The sequence below is a fragment of the Budorcas taxicolor genome, chromosome 3, assembly GCF_023091745.1.
Source record: "Budorcas taxicolor isolate Tak-1 chromosome 3, Takin1.1, whole genome shotgun sequence".
Lineage (NCBI taxonomy): Eukaryota > Metazoa > Chordata > Mammalia > Artiodactyla > Bovidae > Budorcas > Budorcas taxicolor.
Window position 1 is genome coordinate 32,601,325 of NC_068912.1, and position 19,002 is coordinate 32,620,326.

The 19,002-nt window shown below is 36.4% G+C and overlaps 1 protein-coding gene across 2 annotated transcripts in view; it reads right to left on the minus strand.

The window, feature by feature from the left end:
• CEPT1 (choline/ethanolamine phosphotransferase 1) overlaps positions 1-19,002 on the minus strand; it is a 39,098-nt gene that overhangs the window by 15,898 nt on the left and 4,198 nt on the right. Inside the window, exons 2-5 of one of the 2 annotated variants that reach the window (XM_052636944.1) lie at positions 14,950-15,359; positions 9,605-9,752; positions 6,613-6,754; positions 1,292-1,376 (exon numbers count right to left, since the gene is read on the minus strand). In XM_052636944.1, the coding sequence (XP_052492904.1) occupies positions 1,292-1,376; positions 6,613-6,754; positions 9,605-9,752; positions 14,950-15,359 (785 nt within the window). The remainder of the gene's footprint in view (positions 1-1,291; positions 1,377-6,612; positions 6,755-9,604; positions 9,753-14,949; positions 15,360-19,002) is intronic. The other variant, XM_052636945.1, reaches the window with a different exon arrangement.

Here is a 19,002-nt window from a genome sequence, read left to right on the forward strand (position 1 = left end):
TGAATAAATGGATTTACAATGCTGCAAGATACTTTTCAGAAAGCACTCTGCTATCAGAGACTCATTATTTCTATCATATTACTGAAGCATTTTTGGATACGGGGACTCAATGCACAAAACCTAATGCAGCCTTCTAGCCTTGTATTATGGAGGAGCCTGGTGGGCTGCAGTCCATGGGGTCACTACGAGTCGGACACGACTGAGCAACTTCACTTTCACTTTTCACTTTGATGCATTGGAGGAGGAAATGGCAACCCACTCCAGTGTTCTTGCCTGGAGAATCCCAGGGATGGGGGAGCCTGGTGGGCTGCTGTCTATGGGGTTGCACAGAGTCGGACACGACTGAAGCGACTTAGCAGCAGCAGCAGCCGTGTATTGCTAGAATGATCTATAATATGAACAGTTCCCCAATATTATTTTTTTCCCAATACTATTTAAACTGTAAAAATTTTTTTGAAAACTGTTTTTCTTATAAATAAAATCTTTCAGACTAAAGTGTAAAGGATTCTGGAAAATTTCACTGGGAAACCATTTCCTAATAAGTTTTTTTGAACATTTAAAAATTATAAGGCCAAAATTACAATTCTAATATGAAGGGGGGCAAAAGATCATTACTTACTTTGTTAGCATTAAGGAAATAATATTTACCAAAACAAAACAGAAAAAAGAAGGTATTCAAAGGACGACCGATAGTAACATGAAAAGCTAAGAATACTTAGTTTTTAAAGCACAACTAAGAGAGGAAAACAGTAAGCAAAACAAACAGAAGTGACAACAGCTTTTAGCATTATTTTTTTTAAACCAAGATCATTTAATAGAAGCAGAAGAACTAGTACCAGGTATCTTAAAGAATATTAAGAGAATAAACAGAATCTTTTCTATATAATTATAAAGAAGCTTCTCAAATTACCTATCTAAGGAAAACTCTGCTTGGCTTATTTTTTCCAAAATATAAATACCAAAAAGTTCTGTTTAATGGTGGAAAGGTATTTGTTTCAAAAATATTACATAGAGCAAAAATAATATAAGGTATATCAGGTAAATGGGAAAGAACTGTTTTTAGCATCAAATCACCAGAAATATTAATTTCAAAAAATTTTGTTTAATAGGGTGGATTTTTATTGCCCTATTATATATTAAAATTATTTGTTTTCTAATGACCTGTTTGTGAAATACCACCAGGAAGACTTTTGAATTTTTGTTTTTTAATTACTCTGTGCATGACAAAGGTGCTGTCTTTATTGAGTTCACGCCATTGTTCATTGGACAGCATGAATATTCTAGCAGTTACCGTGAAGTTCCAGAACCAAGGTCCCAGGGTTCCTGTGAGAAGCTGGCATATTATAATTATGATCTGGGACTCTGTAACATCGAATCTATGCATAAGGAAACAAACATTTCAAAGTAACTTTACTCAGAACTTTTGCTAAATAGCCCTACGAAAACAAGGGAGCAAAAACAGATTTAAAATGTAGCATTCTCCTTATAAAGACATCTAAAGATTCAATGATACAATTTATACGGCACTATTATTATCCTTATGCATACAGGTATTCTTACCCAAATCAAAATAGTATAGAAGTTTAAAAATCAAAACTAATACACTGAACAAATGACTTACAAATAGGCAGTTGGAAACAATGGAACTAAAAATATAGTCAATGCTCAGTTACCTAGGAATGTTGAATACTGCTTGCCAAAAATAATCACACTGTCTGTGACATAGGTCCCTTCAGTGCCAGAACCTACCCAGACTTCCCGGTGGATAAAAATACTTCCCAGGAGCCCCAATGGACAGTCATCTATGTGTCTGCAAAACCACTCATCATCTGACACCCCTTTACTTCTCCATACCTCATCCTGCTCCTGCCTTTGCAAGCTCAGTAGAATTCTCACATGGATGTAGAAAGGGCAAGTAGCAGAGTGAATGTGTGACCTCTTTTAATACAGTCAGAGCAAAAGTCAAATTGGCCATTTATCTATCCTGCTTCCCGATAATCTCTAGTCTAGAATCTTATTCTTCTTCCTCTCTCTTCCCTTAATTCCTCATAAGCATTATCTCTCTCTACTGTATGGGATTACTTTATTAGTCATAAAAATCATTAAAACATCCAATATAATCACTAAAGAAGTTCTGGAACACATGGTGACAGAAAAAGAGAGGCAGTATAGAAGAGACTTCAATAAAAACTACACAATAAAAATTAAGAACTGAGGAATGAGAATAAGAAAGAAGTCTGTGATTTTACCTGATGATCTGAGAGTCAAACTACAGTCTAGGTTTTACATTAATATAGATAGTTATTTTAGTATAAAAGTGAAGTCGCTCAGTCTTGTCTGACTCTTTGCGACCTCATAGACTATAGCCTAACAGAATCCTCTGTCCATGGGATTTTCCAGGCAAGAATACTGGAGTGGGTTGCCATTTCCTTCTCCAGGAGATCTTCCCAACCCAGGGACTGAGCCCGGGTCTCCCGCACTGTAGGCAGACCTTTTATCGTCTGAGCCACCAGAAAGTATTACCTATAATAATTTGGTAAAATGTAAATGGGCAAGTCCAACTGAATTAATTATTACTGAGGGGAAAAAAAACAGGAACTAGAAACTAAAAGGAAAATCTCTGGTACTAAATAATTAATGTGATAAATCTTAAACATTTAAAGACAGGTAGATCCTATACAGGCATTCAATAGGAAATTTCCTTCTTTTATTTTTTATTGAAGTATAGTTGATTTACAATGTTGTGTTAGTTTCTACTGCATAGCAAAGTGATTCAGTTATGTAAGATATAACATTATATATATATATAAAATATGTTATATACATAATACACATATTCTTTTTTATATTCTTTTCTATTATGGTTTATTACAGGGTATTGAATATAGTTCCCTGTGCTATACAGTAGGATCTTGTTTATCTATTTTATATATAGGAAATTTCCTAATTCTTAATCCACAGAAAGTAGATTATGTATCAACAGACAACAATTTTTAATTACTTGGAGGCAGGAGGTCTCTGAGCACTTATTCTTTAGAGGTTATCAGGATAAGAAGATGAACTTGATTTGTCAGACTACCAGTAAATACACAGCCTATTAACTTTTTTCAATTAACTACATAAAAGGAAAAAGTCGTAAGTTATTTATTTACATAGGAATAAATGCTGGTGGCCAGGTTTTTGGTTAATGTAAATGTGAAACCCTAGATATATGAACTGAAAAATGCCATAAGCTGAAATAATATCTGTAAAAGTAACAGACTCACAGAAGGAACCTTAGATATCAAACTCTTACAAGTTGGGAAATGAGGCCCACGAAAGTCATGGGCCTTGCCAAAGCTGATATGCAGATAATATGGAGATAACACCTGAGGAAAGACACTGGCATGAGTTCAATCTATTACAATTTCTTTCTTTTGTTCTCTTCTGAAAAGACAACTTGAGTCATTTTTTTTCCTGAAATAGTAATTTAATGGTTTTACCTTTTACAATGTGTAAGATTTTTTAAGGCCTTCATTTTATATAAATATAGTTTTATTAAAGATTGTTTAGGGTTTCTAAGCATTTAATTTATAAAAATGTTTCTATACATACAAGTTATATTTAAAAGTATCTAGATATAGAAGGCTTAGGCCTTAAGAAATATGAACTCTTTCATTTAATATAATCCATGAACAATTAAAAGACTATTTTACAAATGTTTACCCATGAGCTTCAACTCATAATTTTTCTTTTCCTCCTAACTTATGCTTCTATGAAGTTCTAACATCTAAGGCCACATCCCTCCCTCAGTTTTTCATATCCAGGGCTAGGAAAAGTTCCAAAGGTATAAACTGGGTCAAGAAGGGTCCCAATTAGCAGTACTTATCTCCATCAGATCTCTACTTGCTTAGTCCAGAAGCACTAAAGGACAGAGGTCTGTCTAGATGTGAAAGGTATTGATACTCTGTGCAAGGCAGCTTTCAGCATATCAGATGTCAGTGATCAGAGCAAAGATACAGCTCATAATTCCATTCACTTCTATTCCCTACGGTATGGCCTCATTTTGAGTCTTGGCAGCATTTAGCATTGTTCTCTTTTGAAATTCATCTCTCTTCTGGCTTTTCTTTCTGGTATGCCTCCTCCTACTCTAGCTGTTCAATAATTTTCACAGGCTTCTTTCTAGGCTTGCTCTCTACATTTTCTGCTATTCTCATTCTGTTTAGATGTCTAAAATCCGTCACATACGTGTTCTAGAGAAAACTATTCCTTCAAATAGATTCCTTTTCCCATCTTTCATTCAGCTACCCTAGAAGGGGAAATGGGACTCATTCCAACCTCTGCTCTCTCATTCATTCTTCATATTCAAATACAGACTATGGCCTATAGTTTCTACCTGTTAAGTTTCTCTCTAACATATCCCTTTCTTGTCTTTTTTTTTTAAAGATTTTTTGATGTGGACCATTTTTAAAGTCTTTATTGAATTTGTTATGATATTGCTTCTGTTTCATGTTTTGGTTCTTTGGACACAAGGCATGTGGCATGTTAGCTCCCTAACAAGGACTGAACCCACACTCCCTGCACTGGAAGGCAAAGTACCAAACACTGTATGGTCAGAGAAATTCCCCCTTTCTCTACAATAGCACTGTGACTGCTAGTTCAGATTTCATCATTCCTCATATTTAATTATGTTAATGCCTCCTAAAGGACCTAACTTCTGTCATAGCCGACTCCAATTCACCCTCCAAACTGTTGCCAGACTGATCTTTTCTCACTTCCTGCAAAGATTCTCCATTGATTGAGGATGAAAAGGCCTCAGTTATTGGCAGAACACAGAAGGCCTGTGATTTTCTGGATCTTCTCCAGCCTTATCTCCTATCACACCCCTACGGGCATCTTATGATTTAACAATATAGAACTGCTTGCAATTCTCCAAGTATGTATTTCATCAAAGGAATATACCACATGGGAAATTTCAAGACTGGCAAAAAGAAAGCAGTCACAGCAAATCACCCCTAAAAATACTGTCTATTTAACTCTTCCCCTGTTCCATGGTTCATTTGCTTTCCTTTCTTCACTTCCCACACCATTAAGACTGGTGCTGCTTTACTTGAAAGGGAAAGAAAATAAATTAGGGCTAAGTGATAAATAAGCTTTCAAAATAAGGGTTTGAAAGTTAACCCTAACATAATAACCAATGAAACATAAACTATGTGAAACCCAAGTACTACAAATTCTGCTATTTTTGAAAACAATAACGTCACTAACAATTAAAACTGAATTAGAGCAAATCAAGTGATCTTAGAAGTCCTTTATATTTTGTGGTTTTTACCTAATGCAGATAAAGACTATGAAAACATTACTGAGATTACAATGAAACTATGAAAATATTGAAAAAAAATCTGTACACAATATTTTTGATTACTGCTTTTTTTAAAGTATTTGATATCTTCCATATTTTCTGACCATAGATCATTTTATAAACTGCTGATAAATGCACAGAACAGTTTTCAATTAGAAACTCATGACAACTATTGTCACTTAAGCTGTGCCTTAAACACATTCTCTAAATCCCTCTATTTTTAAGTCATTCCAAGACATGTCTTTTAGTTAACATTCAAATTATTATTAATTATTCATTTACTGTCATAAGAACATCTTAAATCCTATTTAAATAAGGTTAGCAAAAATCACCTGAAGAGAACTTGTAGGGGACAGCTAAATTTCTATGCTTTCTGGCTTTTTCAAGGACTAGAAACCTAAGTTCATCAGTGACCTAAAATTTTAAAATCCGTTAATGATTTGTCTTAATGAAAGACTTGGTTAAGACGGTCTCCTATCACTTCACATCAGAGACTTTTATTATGATATTCCATGAAGTTTTCAGAGTCTTTTCTCACGCTCTTTTTCATTTAACCTACACCAGGAAAAAATTAAAAGACTACAGTAGTGTAAATCAGATCTGTGATACTTAATTAAACACCAGTTGGTGAATTCCATCCTTAACCTTTTCAAGACTGGCTTACTCATGAATATTTACACAAACACACACAAAATATTTACAGAAAAGCACTAATTATCAAGTAGGAACTATTCATTTTGGAGTTTAAAGAAAGTTCCTATTTCATTTTTTAAATTCTTAGGCATTTTGTTAGCAGTAATAATCTATATGTTGTGCTCATATCCTCTAAAGTATCATGAGTTTAGATATTTATAGATTCATAAATAAAAATAACATGAAGAGAGAAAAATCTAATTAAGCTATGATATTTAAAGAGTTGCTCTTAGCTTTCATAAACTATCTTTTCTTTCCTGAAAATACAACTTCATAGGTCAAAATAAAACACAGTATTAAGATGAATAACAGTGGGGAAAAAGAAAAATGAACTTGAGGGAAAAACAGTTGGATATGAGTGAAGGGGCTATTATTTTTCATATCACTTTAAAAATATTGGTTGGCAATTTCTAATATTTCCTTTTAAACAGTGTGACAGAAGGACACATGATAAAATAATGAAAGTTTCTTTTATTTACTAAACTAGTGATTTGACCAATTTCTAATACTTAAACATCTATGAGCAACATTCTTCATATCTGAGAGAGAAAAAACACACACCATTAACTGTTACTTACATTCCAAATCGTAATGTTCCAGAAACATATGTTTGCCAGTGCGCACAATAGAACATGAATGTCCCAGCAAAACAACAAAAAAACATCCAATCAGGGTTTGTCCCCAGTTGCACTGCAATACAAGTTCCAAGAACCACAAAAACTGAAAAAGAAAGATTACAGTGAAAAAACTAAACAATCTGATTAACAAACATTAACTAAGCTGGTAATGATTTTCAGTTCAGTTCAGTTCAGTTGCTCAGGCGTGTCCGACTCTTTGCGACCCCATGAACTGCAGCACATCAGGCCTCCCTGTCCATCATCATTTCCCGGAGATCACTCAAACTCATGTCCATTGAGTTGGTGATGCCATCCAGCCATCTCATCCTCTGTCGTCCCCTTCTCCTCCTGCCCCCAATCACTCCCAGCATCAGAGTCTTTTCCAATGAGTCAACTCTTCGCATGAGGTGGCCAAAGTACTGTAGTTTCAGCTTTAGCATCAGTCCTTCCAAAGAACACCCAGGACTGATTTCCATAATGATTTTAGATGAGGCAAAAAGATATGAATGTTTAATCTTTTTTCAGTCATCTACGTAAATAGGAAAGCAGGCTATAGTCTTTTATATTAACATTTACCCTGTAACTTCGATCTGTTATTTCACCATACCACTAGGTGAAAACAAACTTCTTGAAAGCAACTAAAATACTTTAGCATTTTTTTGGAGTACATGCGTATCTCATTTTATTACACTTTACAGATACTGTGCTTCCAGATATTGCTTTTTTTTTTTTTCAATTAAAGGTTTGTGGCAGCCTTGCATTGCATGTCTATCAGTGCCACTTTCTTTTCAACAGTTTTAGCTCACTTAGTATCTCTGTGTCACATTTTGGTCATTGTTAAAATACTTCCAATTTTTTTCCATTATTACATTTGTCATGATTTCTGATCAGTGATCTTTGATGTTACTACTGCAAAAAAGATTACAACTTGCTGAAGGCTCAGATGATAGCATTTTTTTAAATCAATATTTTTTAATTAAATAACGTACATTTTTCAGAAATAATGTTATTGCACAGTTAACAGACTAAACCGTAGTGTAAAAATAAGTTTTACATACACTAGGAAATCAAAAAAACTTGTGTCTCACTTTATTGCAATATTCACTGTATTGCAGTGGTCTGAAACTGAATCCGCAATGCATCTGAGGTATGTCTGTATTCCCTCAACTCAATGATACAGTACTAGTGAGCAGTGAAAAATTACAAGGCAGAAAGTCAAAAAGAAAGAAAGACAAAAGCCTAGATAATTCACTGGCTTTAGATAGCAATCTTTTTTATTTAGCAGATTTCACTATGGGTAATATACATTAAAAACAAAAAAAGGACTGCCTATAAAAGTTTTGAACTTAAACTACAATGCAAAAATGACTATCACTTAGAAAAAAATCCAGAACTATCATTCTGCTGTTACCAAATTAAATTATAATAGTTTTTCAAGCTGCCCAACTAGCATCTTCAGTAAAAGCTTTTTCTTAAGATTTACATGAACTTATCTGTTCCCTCCCCTGTGCTAAGCAAGCTGCTATCAGGATACAATCAAACAATGATTTTAACATATGCTTACATTTGTGAATCTGAGTTCACAAAGTAAAACCATCAAGGGTTTTTTTTTGCCTCTTTAAAAATATTTTAAACGCTGTGCCAAATGACAAGAAACCAACTGAAGAACTAAATAACAAAATACGTGTGTTGGGAGGAGTATGTGGCAAGGTGGGGAGTCGGGGGAACAGAGTTCTTGAAAAGAAGACTAGTTAGAAACTGTCATTTAATTTCTAAATCTCTTTTTTCCCCTCTAAAGAAGTACTAAATTATTATTCTTTAAATGGTACAAATAAAGACATACCACATATAATCTAATTATAGTAATATCTTTTGCTAGCACCTTAGTGTACTTTTTTTTTAGTCTTTTCATCGAAGCCCACTATCACAGTTACAGTCCAAGTCTACAATGAAATTTTAAATGTCTGTATAATATCCATTTAAATTAAAGACTATCTTATAAAACTGATCAACATTTATCTACCAGTACAAAATTAATAACTAATATAACCTGGAGTAGAATCAGAATTCAGAAATATCTTTAGAGTTAAAATAATGGCTGAGTCTACTAAGTGTTCATACGAGATGTCTAAAACAGGCAAATTCATAGAGATAGTAACTTGGTGGTTACCAGGGCCTGGGGGAAGTAGGGAATGCAGAGTGACTACTAGCAAATGATTCCCTTTTGGAGTGGAAAGGAAAAAATTGACATCTGACAAAATGTTTTGGAATTAGAGGGCTTCCCTGGTGGCTCAGCTGGTAAAGAATCCGCTTGCAAGGTGGGAGACCCGAGTTCGACCCTTGGGTTGGGACGATCCCCTTGAGAAGGGAACTGCTACCCACTCCAGTATTCTGACTTGGAGAATTCCATGGACTGTATGGGGTCACAAAGAGTCAGACACGACTGAGCGACTTTCACTTTTCACTTTGGAATTAGATAATGGTAATGGTTGCATAATTTGTGACTACACTAAAAGTCACTAAACTGTACACTTTAAAAGGATGAATTTTATAGTAAGTGAATTATATCTTAATAAAAACTTTAAAAAGGCAAAAACAAAAATACAAAGACTATGAATTTCTTAGTCTCCCATTACTGAACTCTCATCTATAATTTATGAGAATTTTTTCATGATAACAATTATGCCCTAAGAATTTAAAAACAACAGGTGCCAAAACAATAACATTTAGGGTTAAAAATAACTTAGGTAGAAATTAATTTCTAAATTTCCTGATATCATCAAATAATGAACAAGTATTAACCAGCTTTATATTTTTTGACAATATTGAAACTTAATATAAAATCACTTCTTCTGATAACTACTATAATATCACAAGCCTGTTATTTATCTTATCATTGTTTTCATATTCCTTTTAACACTATTAATCATTAACATTAAAAAACCAACAATACCTGTCGATAGTGAATCACACCCATGATCAAAAAGTTCTCCCAATGGAGAACTACTATTAGTTCTTCTTGCCTGTTTTCCATCAATAGCATCCAAAGACTGGTAAATGAAAAGGCCACACGCACAAGCAATATACGCCCACAGGGGTGCCTGTGAAATAAAATTTAAAAAACAAGAGTAACAAGACATATGAATATTATGTTTGGCAAATATATCTTTACTTGCAGATATGTTATATTCATTCTCCAGAGAAGTTGGAAGCTATGGGAGAGAAGATCCAGGTGCTACATAATGAAAAACTTTTCAAAACAATCAGAATTATAAGAGGATTAAATTCCCTGTTTTGCAGGGATACTCAAGCAGATGCTGGGTAACTACTTCACAGGGGTAATACAGAAATGCCATGCGAGATTAGATTAGGCAACTTGGGTAAGGTTCCTCCTAACATTTAGACTCTAAGAATCAATTAATGAATAGCTAATAAGGTTTTTCCTTAGTTGTATTTTTGAAGATGTTTATAGGTATTACTGGAGAAGGCAATGGCACCCCACTCCAGTCCTCTTGCCTGGAAAATCCCATGGACGGCCTGGTAGGCTGCAGTCCATGGGGTCGCAAACAGTCGGACACGACTGAGCGACTTCACTTTCACTTTTCACTTTCATGCACTGGAGAAGGAAATGGCAACCCACTCCAGTGTTCTTGCCTGGAGAATCCCCGGGATGGGGGAGCCTGGTGGGCTGCCGTCTATGGGGTCACACAGAGTTGGACACAACTGAAGTGACTTAGCAGCAGCAGCAGCATAGGTATTACACAAAAAGAAAATTTCCATGTTAAACTCAGTTGGAAAACACTGGATTAAACAATGTTAAAGCGATTTTTCCACTGCAGGACTGCTTCCAGGCCTTAAGACTGCTAACGCGTATTGTGCATGTTCAAGGAGGATGCAACATGCTGCCATTTCCCAAATGTATTTGAGCATGTGACTTATTTTTTTCACTGTTTCATGAAGCAACACTATGGAAATAATGATCTACTTACTAGACAGAGTGCTTACATTACTTTCCAAATACTTATTATGGTCACGTTTTCAAGAAACAATTTCTCTTTTGTCAGACAGAAACTAAACCACTAACACTGAATTTAAATGTGATGCATTAAAAAAGGGAGCTTCTATTTGGTCTGTTCTCTGTAAGAAAGTAAAAGAGTTTTTTTGCATCATTTTTTCCTATTTTCCTATGCTTAGGCCATGAAAACAATTTTATAACCACAAGATATTTTCTCAGATATTGGTTTTCAAGTTAACTGTAATAAATGCTCAGAGCTGCAAAGTAAACTACTCAGAGCTGCCCAAAATATTCAGTATATGCTGCACTACAAAGAGGTATCTCCCTGAGAGAGATCGATTTGTGAGTGGGTGCTCAGTCATGTCCAACTCTTGCAGCCCAATGGACTGTAGCTTGCCAGGCTCCTCTGTCCATGGGAATTTTCAGGTAAGAATACTGGAGTGGCTTGCCAATTCCTTCTTCAGGGGATCTTCCTAATACAGGGATCAAACTCACCCACATCTCCTGCATTGACAGGCAGATTCTTTACCACTGAGCTACCTGGGAAGCCCAGAGACCTATTTAGACTCAGTTACTAAAGGTAAAGATCTTCTCTTAAATTTTTTTTTTTTGGCATCTCATACTTTAAAACACTGAGGCTGATAAAAAGATCATCATATATACCTCCCCCAAGCTCGAGTTACAAACCTGGAAAAGAATAACTGTGATTTTGTAACCACGTTTACATGGCAGCACTGGACTAAGTGGTTCATCTTTTTTTTTAAACGTATTTGTTTCTTAAAGTTTTTACTATTACTTTTGGTTGTGCTGGGTCTTCACTGCTGTACACAGGCTTTCTCTAGTGGTGGAGAGTAGGGGCTCCTCTCCAGTTGTGTTGCAGAGGCTTCTCACTGCAGTGTCTTCTATTTCAGGGCAGGCACTAGGCGCCCAGGCTTAGCAGCGGCAGCATGTGCACTTAGGAGCTGTGGCTCACTGGCTCTGGAGTGTGCATGCGTCAGTCGCTGCAGCATGGAGGCTCAGTGGGTGCAGCCCATGGGCTCTAGAGAGTGGGCTCAGCAATTGTGGCGCACGGGCTTAGTTGTTCCAAGGCATGTGGAATCTTCCCGGACCAGGGATCAAATCCATGTCCCCTGCATGGGCAGGGGGATTCTTATCCACTGAGCCATCAGGAAAGTCCACTAAGTGATTACTCTTATGTGACTAAGAACTCTCCCTTCTAAACTTGGGTTTACTGCTTATTTCTAGAGGAACCCAGTAATTCTCTAGAGCTTCACTGTCTTATACAATGGCCATTAGCCACCCACCTGTGACTATTTTAGTTTAAATTCATTATAAGAAACCAAAAATTCAGTTCCTCAGCTGCTAGGTACATTTCAAATATTCAATAGCCATAAGTACCTATGGCCTCCATATCAGATCACACAGACACAGAACACTATCATCATCACAGAAAATTCTACTGAACACTACTGCTTTAGGGGACTAGAAAAACAAGGAACTTCTTGGGGGAGGGGGCGGTTTAGGATTTTAATGGGGAAACGTGTTACCCTGGAACAGAACTGGATACAACTTAGTGACTAAATAACAACCTCCTAGAGAATAGCAAGATGGTAATTACATATATAAGAGAGAGAAGCAAAGCCTTCTTATCTTTGGACTTTTCTTTTTTCTTGTGAATATGTACAACATTTTAATATTTATCTATTTCTTCTTTGTTTCCATTATTTCACAACTCACAGAGTTGTTTTAAGAAGAAAGCCTTCTCATTCAGGAGCAAGTACGGTCTCAGCTGGGTTAAGAGTCTGATACACTGAATGTTTAAGTCAGGAAACTATTATAGTCATAATCTACCTTGATTTCTCCCAGTAGCATTCTGAAATGAGCGTAGTTCCTATTCTGGAAGTTTCCCAAGGATTTAACTAATGCCAGGGTTACTCTAATAATTCCAAATCACTTAAGAAAAGAGGCTGAAGAAAAGTGTTACAGGGAACATGGTGCCTGGTACAGTCTGCTGCTGCTGCTGCTGCTGCTAAGTTGCTTCAGTTGTGCCCAACTCTGTGTGACCCCACAGACGGCAGCCCACCAGGCTTCTCTGTCCCTGAGATTCTCTAGGCAAGAATATTGGAGTGGGTTGCCATTTCCTTCTCCAATGCATGCACACATGCTAAGTAGCTTCAGTCATGTCCGACTCTGTGTAACCCTATGGACAGCAGCCCACCAGGCTCCTCTGTCCACAGGGTTCTCTAGGCAAGAATACTGGAATGGGTTGCCATCTAGGTGTTCAAAAAATGACTATTAGTGGCCAAGCTAATCTTGAACTTGTTCTCATTCCCTGATCTTTCTCCTGGAATTAGTTTAGAACTTAGAAGGTTTCAACTGGAACCAACCCACTTCCCTGTTGTATCTCTAAGGATGTGTGAGATCTGGACCAGATTCCTCTGGAAGGAGATGTCAGAGCCTCAAGTGATCCACAGGAAAAACAGCACCAAGGAAATGTGATAAAGAATCCCAAGATATATTTAAACAATTGTACTGGTGTTTATTTTTGTTTCCAGATTGACGTAAAGCAAGATAGTTAAAAAAATGAGGGGAAACCAGAAATATACCCATATAATTTGTATGAATTATATCTGCATAGTAAAAGAGGAATTAAAGGTAATCAAGGGGGAGGGGAAAATAAGTATTTGGAAAAAGATAAAAAACAAAAATATGTTTTATATGTAACTGTGACCCTCAGTATCTGTTTACATTAAGAGCTATATGTGGAAACAAATGAATTAATGAAAACAGAAAGGGATAAGGGATTAAATGGTGATAATTTTACCTCAAAAAAAAAAACCAGCTGAAAAAGACTACATTGAAAAAATTACTTCAAGTTTAAAACAAGACAAGGAGCATTGTAGCCATTATGATTTACACAGTCACTTTCAACAGCTTTACTTGAGGATCACCTTCTATCTTCTTGGCTTATCTGTATTGATCATTCTGGCACAGTAAATGTTTTGATTCTCTTTCATCTACCTAACTACCTTGGTTAACTTTTTGACAAGGACAGGGAGGCCTGGCGTGCTGCGATTCATGGGGTCGCAAAGAGTCAGACATGACTGAGCTACTGAACTGAACTGAACTGAAGGACATTTTGAAGCCAAATAAACTTCAATTTACCCGCTGAGTTTCAGTTTTGGTTTTAAGTAGTCAGTAGAGGGAAGGTAGGGAGGAGGCAATGGCACCCCACTCCAGTACTCTTGCCTGGAAAATCCCATGGATGGAGGAGCCTGGTAGGCTGCAGTCCATGGGGTCCCTAAGAGTCAGACACGACTGAGCAACTTCACTTTCACTTTTCACTCTCATGCATTGGAGAAGGAAATGGCAACCCACTCCAGTGTTCTTGCCTGGAGAATTCCAGGGACGGGGGAGCCTGATGGGCTGCTGTCTATGGGGTCACACAGAGTCGGACACGACTGAAGCGACTCAGCAGCAGAGGGAAGGTAAAAGCGCAAGAGCAGCAGAGACATTTGTATTTGAGAATGCCCAGCAATACCATATTTCCTTTTTTTAACAGCAGCCACAGCAAGATACAGAGCAGGAAATACATTACATCGTTTCTTTCTTCTATTTTCTTTTGCTGTGTTAAAATAACAGAACAACAGAGATACACCTGGGGTTATCAGGCACATATGTTTACAGGAAGAGAAAAGGGATATTCAACAACTCTCACTGGAAATCAAGAGAACACTTTCAATATGACTAATTTATAGCTGTGCCATCTTCCTACCAGAGACTTTCCTCTCTGATCATTTTAAACCTTGCTAAGACTTTACTGGAGAAGGAAATGGCAACCCACTCCAGTATTCTTGCCTGGAAAATCCCATGGACGGAGAAGCCTGGTGGGCTATAGTCCATGGGGTCGCAAAGAGTTGGACACGACTGAGCGACTTGACTTGACTTGACTTTAAGACTTTATTAGCCATAATAAAGGGGGATAAAATTGTTTTTGTACTGATTTTAAAGGAACACTTTACATGTTAATCTCAACTAACATTAATTTATCCACTGGCATCAGAGTCCACACTTTGCTTCTGGTTTCTCATAAGCATAGTGTATGTAAAGTAGGTTGTAGTTATGAGAGTTATTAATAGTATATATGACAGGATACTTTAAAACAGCTGACAAACAGCTGTTACATTATCTTACCTTTAGCTAAAATAACCTAAAAATCCCAATTATAGTGTTTCCGGCATGCAATAAATGTTTATATCTGTTATAAAAGAAATTCCTCTTACCTGCTCTGTAGCTGTAGGGCAGTAGAAGACTAATAAAACAGTTGTACAGATGTTTATTGACAATCCAATGATCGTGATCAGATTTGGAGCAATCCAGGAGGGAACTCTGCCAACGAGCCATTCCCAATACCCCTGCATCAAAGGCTCAAGCAAGGACCGTCCGGCACTCTGATACCTGTGTTCTTCCAGCCGCTTAAGTTGATGTCTTGACAATGGTGGTGTAGGTAACTGGAACAACTTATTTAATACACACCCAGGAGTACTCATATGCCCGAAGCCCAAAGGGGACTCCGGGTGAGAATCTCCACATCGTTTCCTTGTCGACCGATGCCCACTCATGGATCTTGGCTTTCTTTTATTTGAGGAGAATACTTTATCTTGTTTTATAGCTTTTGGTGGATGGTCTTTCCCTGGGGGTAGGAAAAAAAAGATATATTTATCAGCCACTATTTATATCAATGTCAGTACATTTTTAAAAATCGAACTGGCAATAAAATAATACACATTAAACAGGGATCAGAAAAACAGGGATCTGCTTTTAGTTCTAATTCTTACTGGTGTAAAGCCAAAAGAAGTCACATAACCTCATCTTTATGTGAAAAATATTAAGAATTTTAATAATAATATGCTTCCTGTAACCTTATAGCTTATCTGACTTCAAAGCTCATCATTTTTTTTTTTCAGTTTCACACTACTATCACAGTATAAATTGGAAAAAACCTAATAATGACCTGATCATTTCACATATGCAGAAACTGAGGTCCAAGACACACTCAAAGACAACTAGTAAACCAGTCTTAATATTGGATAAATGACTTAAATAGAATGGGTCTTAAACTAGATTTTTATTTAATGTGAATAGCTAATACTTATTGAGCACTTACTATGTACTAAACACTTTAAGCAAGTTTTATATATTTACTCATTTAATCTTCACAACCACCATAGATGCTAAATACTATTAATTACTCCAGTTTTTACAGAAAATTAAACTAAGGCACAGAGAGGCTAATTAACTTGTCCAAGTTCACACAGCTGTTATATGAGGTTCATATAAACAGGGTTTCTGTTTATTTTTTTTTTCCTTTATTTTAATTTACAATACTGTAATGGTTTTGCCATACATTGACATGAATCCACCATGGGTGTACATGCGTTCCCAAACATGAACCCCCCACCCACCTCCCTCCCCATAACGTCTCTCTGGGTCATCACCGTGCACCAGCCCCAAGCATGCTGTATCCTGCGTTGGACATAGACTGGTGATTCGATTCTTACATGATAGTATACACGTTACAATGCCATTCTCCCAAATCATCCCACCCTCTCCCTCTCCCTCTGAGTCCAAAAGTCCGTTATATACATCTGTGTCTTTTCTGCTGTCTTGCATACAGGGTCGTCATTGCCATCTTTCTAAATTCCATATATATGTGTTAGTATACTGTATTGGTGTTTTTCTTTCTGGCTTACTTCACTCTGTATAATCGGCTCCAGTTTCATCCATCTCATTAGAACTGATTCAAATGTATTCTTTTTAATGGCTGAGTAATACTCCATTGTGTATATGTACCACAGCTTTCTTATCCATTCATCTGCTGATGGACATCTAGGTTGTTTCCATGTCCTGGCTATTATAAACAGTGCTGCGATGAACATTGGGGTACATGTGTCTCTTTCAATTCTGGTTTCCTCGGTGTGTATGCCCAGCAGTGGGATTGCTGGGTCATAAGGGAGTTCTATTTGCAATATTTTAAGGAATCTCCACACTGTTCTCCAAAGTGGCTGTACTAGTTTGCATTCCCACCAACAGTGTAGGAGGGTTCCCTTTTCTCCACACCCTCTCCAGCATTTATTGCTTGCAGATTTTTGGATTGCAGACATTCTGACTGGTGTGAAGTGGTACCTCATTGTGGTTTTGATTTGCATTTCTCTAATAATGAGTGATGTTGAGCATCTTTTCATGTGTTTGTTAGCCATCCGTATGTCTTCTTTGGAGAAATGTCTATTTAGTTCTTTGGCCCATTTTTTGATTGGGTCGTTTATTTTTCTGGAATTGAGCTGCATAAGTTGCTTGTATATTTTTGAGATTAGTTGTTTGTCAGTTGCTTCATTTGCTATTATTTTCTCCCATTCAGAAGGCTGTCTTTTCACTTTGCTTATATTTTCCTTTGTTGTGCAGAAGCTTTTAATTTTAATTAGATCCCATTTGTTTATTTTTGCTTTTATTTCCAGAATTCTGGGAGGTGGATCATAGGGGTTTCTGTTTAAATTAAAAGACAGAACTTTTTAGTGGAAAGGGACATAGATAATATTCCATGAGGGAATAAACAACAATGAAAAAAATTAACTTTAAGAGGACAGCATTTATGTGTTAGCAGAGTGAACTGATAAACTGAGGCAGTAAAAAAACAGTTATAAGTGCATTCAGTGATGACTGTTTATGCTGTTGTTGTTCAGTCACAAACCCATGTCCGACTCTTCGCGACCCCATGCACTGCAGCAGGCCAGGCCTCCCTGTCCCTCATAAGGTTTTTTGTAAACCCTAAATTTAAACCCATGAAGTACTTGTACCTGACTTAGAAAGGATCAGAAATAATATAATTACCGTAAGTTATTAACCAATGTAAGAAAACAATGAGAAGCTGATAACATATAAAAATTAGTATGGTGACACCAAAGGTTTGAAGTGGTGAGGGCCTACAGTAGGGTGGTAAAAATGGAAATATGAAGACAGTCAAATCTGTAAGTAATTAGGAGGAGGAATCAAGAGGAAATACTTAGGAGAGTTTAGAAGGAAAATCAGTTATTTTGGCTTTTGGGACGTATGAGATGAGAGCGGATCTCGGAATGAAAGTAGGAAAGACATACATGCAACTTTTATGTAGAGATGTTTTAGACAAAAGTCAAATGACTGGAGTTTGGGTGAGATATCAAAATTTCAATTTTTTAACTTGGAAGCTAACGCCTAGTTGAAGATTGGAAAGCAGAAAATTTCTTAAAAGGATTAAGTATGAAGAGAAAAAGAAACTCATGGTTAGTGAGCAGGAAGAGAAACCATTAAAGGATTAAAAAAGAAAAAAAAAATCTTAACAGAACTAAAAGGGTAGTGGCATTTGAGCAACACAGGTGTACTTTGATCTGGCAGAAAGCTATCCAGAACACAGTACGAAATTCCCAGAAATGCTGCACTATGGGAATACAGAATGTGATACAGGGTCTAGGACAACTCAGCAATGAACTTAGTATCAAAATATGCCCACAACTTCTCTCTATTCCCATAAATAAATTCCAGTGTCACTAATGATCTAAAGTGGCATCCCAAACCTCAGTTAATCCTGTATCTCAATAATTGGTTTAGAGAATAGTTACTGTAGTTATTAACTGACTTACATTTTCAGAAATTGTGAAAGAATCACTGGTAGCCCAGTTTAACTAACTCAAGTGCTCTGAAATAAAAATAACAAAATAATTTCAAGCCAAGACAAACCAAAGTTAATTTTCTACTATTTCAAAGAATTCTTTCACACACTCAATTGTATCATAAAGAAACTGATTTAAAGTGTTTTAAAGTAATATCTATATAATGTCAAACATCTGGTTACAAAATCATTTTAGATGATGAAATAACAGACCAATGACCACCAAAATACTGTACTATCAAGTGGCCAAATTTTCAGAAGTCAAACTGAATGATGTATTTTCATATTTGGTGAGCTATAATCAATCAGCTCTTACAGATTTCCACTTATATGGGAATAAAAAGTTTGGCCAACTCAATTTATATTTTATTATTGTAGTGACCCATTCTCCCATAGTTTGAAAAAAAAAAGTGACACATTGAGGATGCTGGCCTGCTTTTGGCACTAAACAGCTACAAGTTTCTGATCCTAATGGTTTTAAGTCTGAGCATCTGGCAGGACTATATGATAAACTGGATACTCTTCCTTTTAAGTGTTTTCCCCTTCTGACCTAGATTTTTGTCCTCCTATTTAAGAAAAATCTACCTTTTGACCAACCTTCCTAGACCTACTTATTATATAATACATACATGTA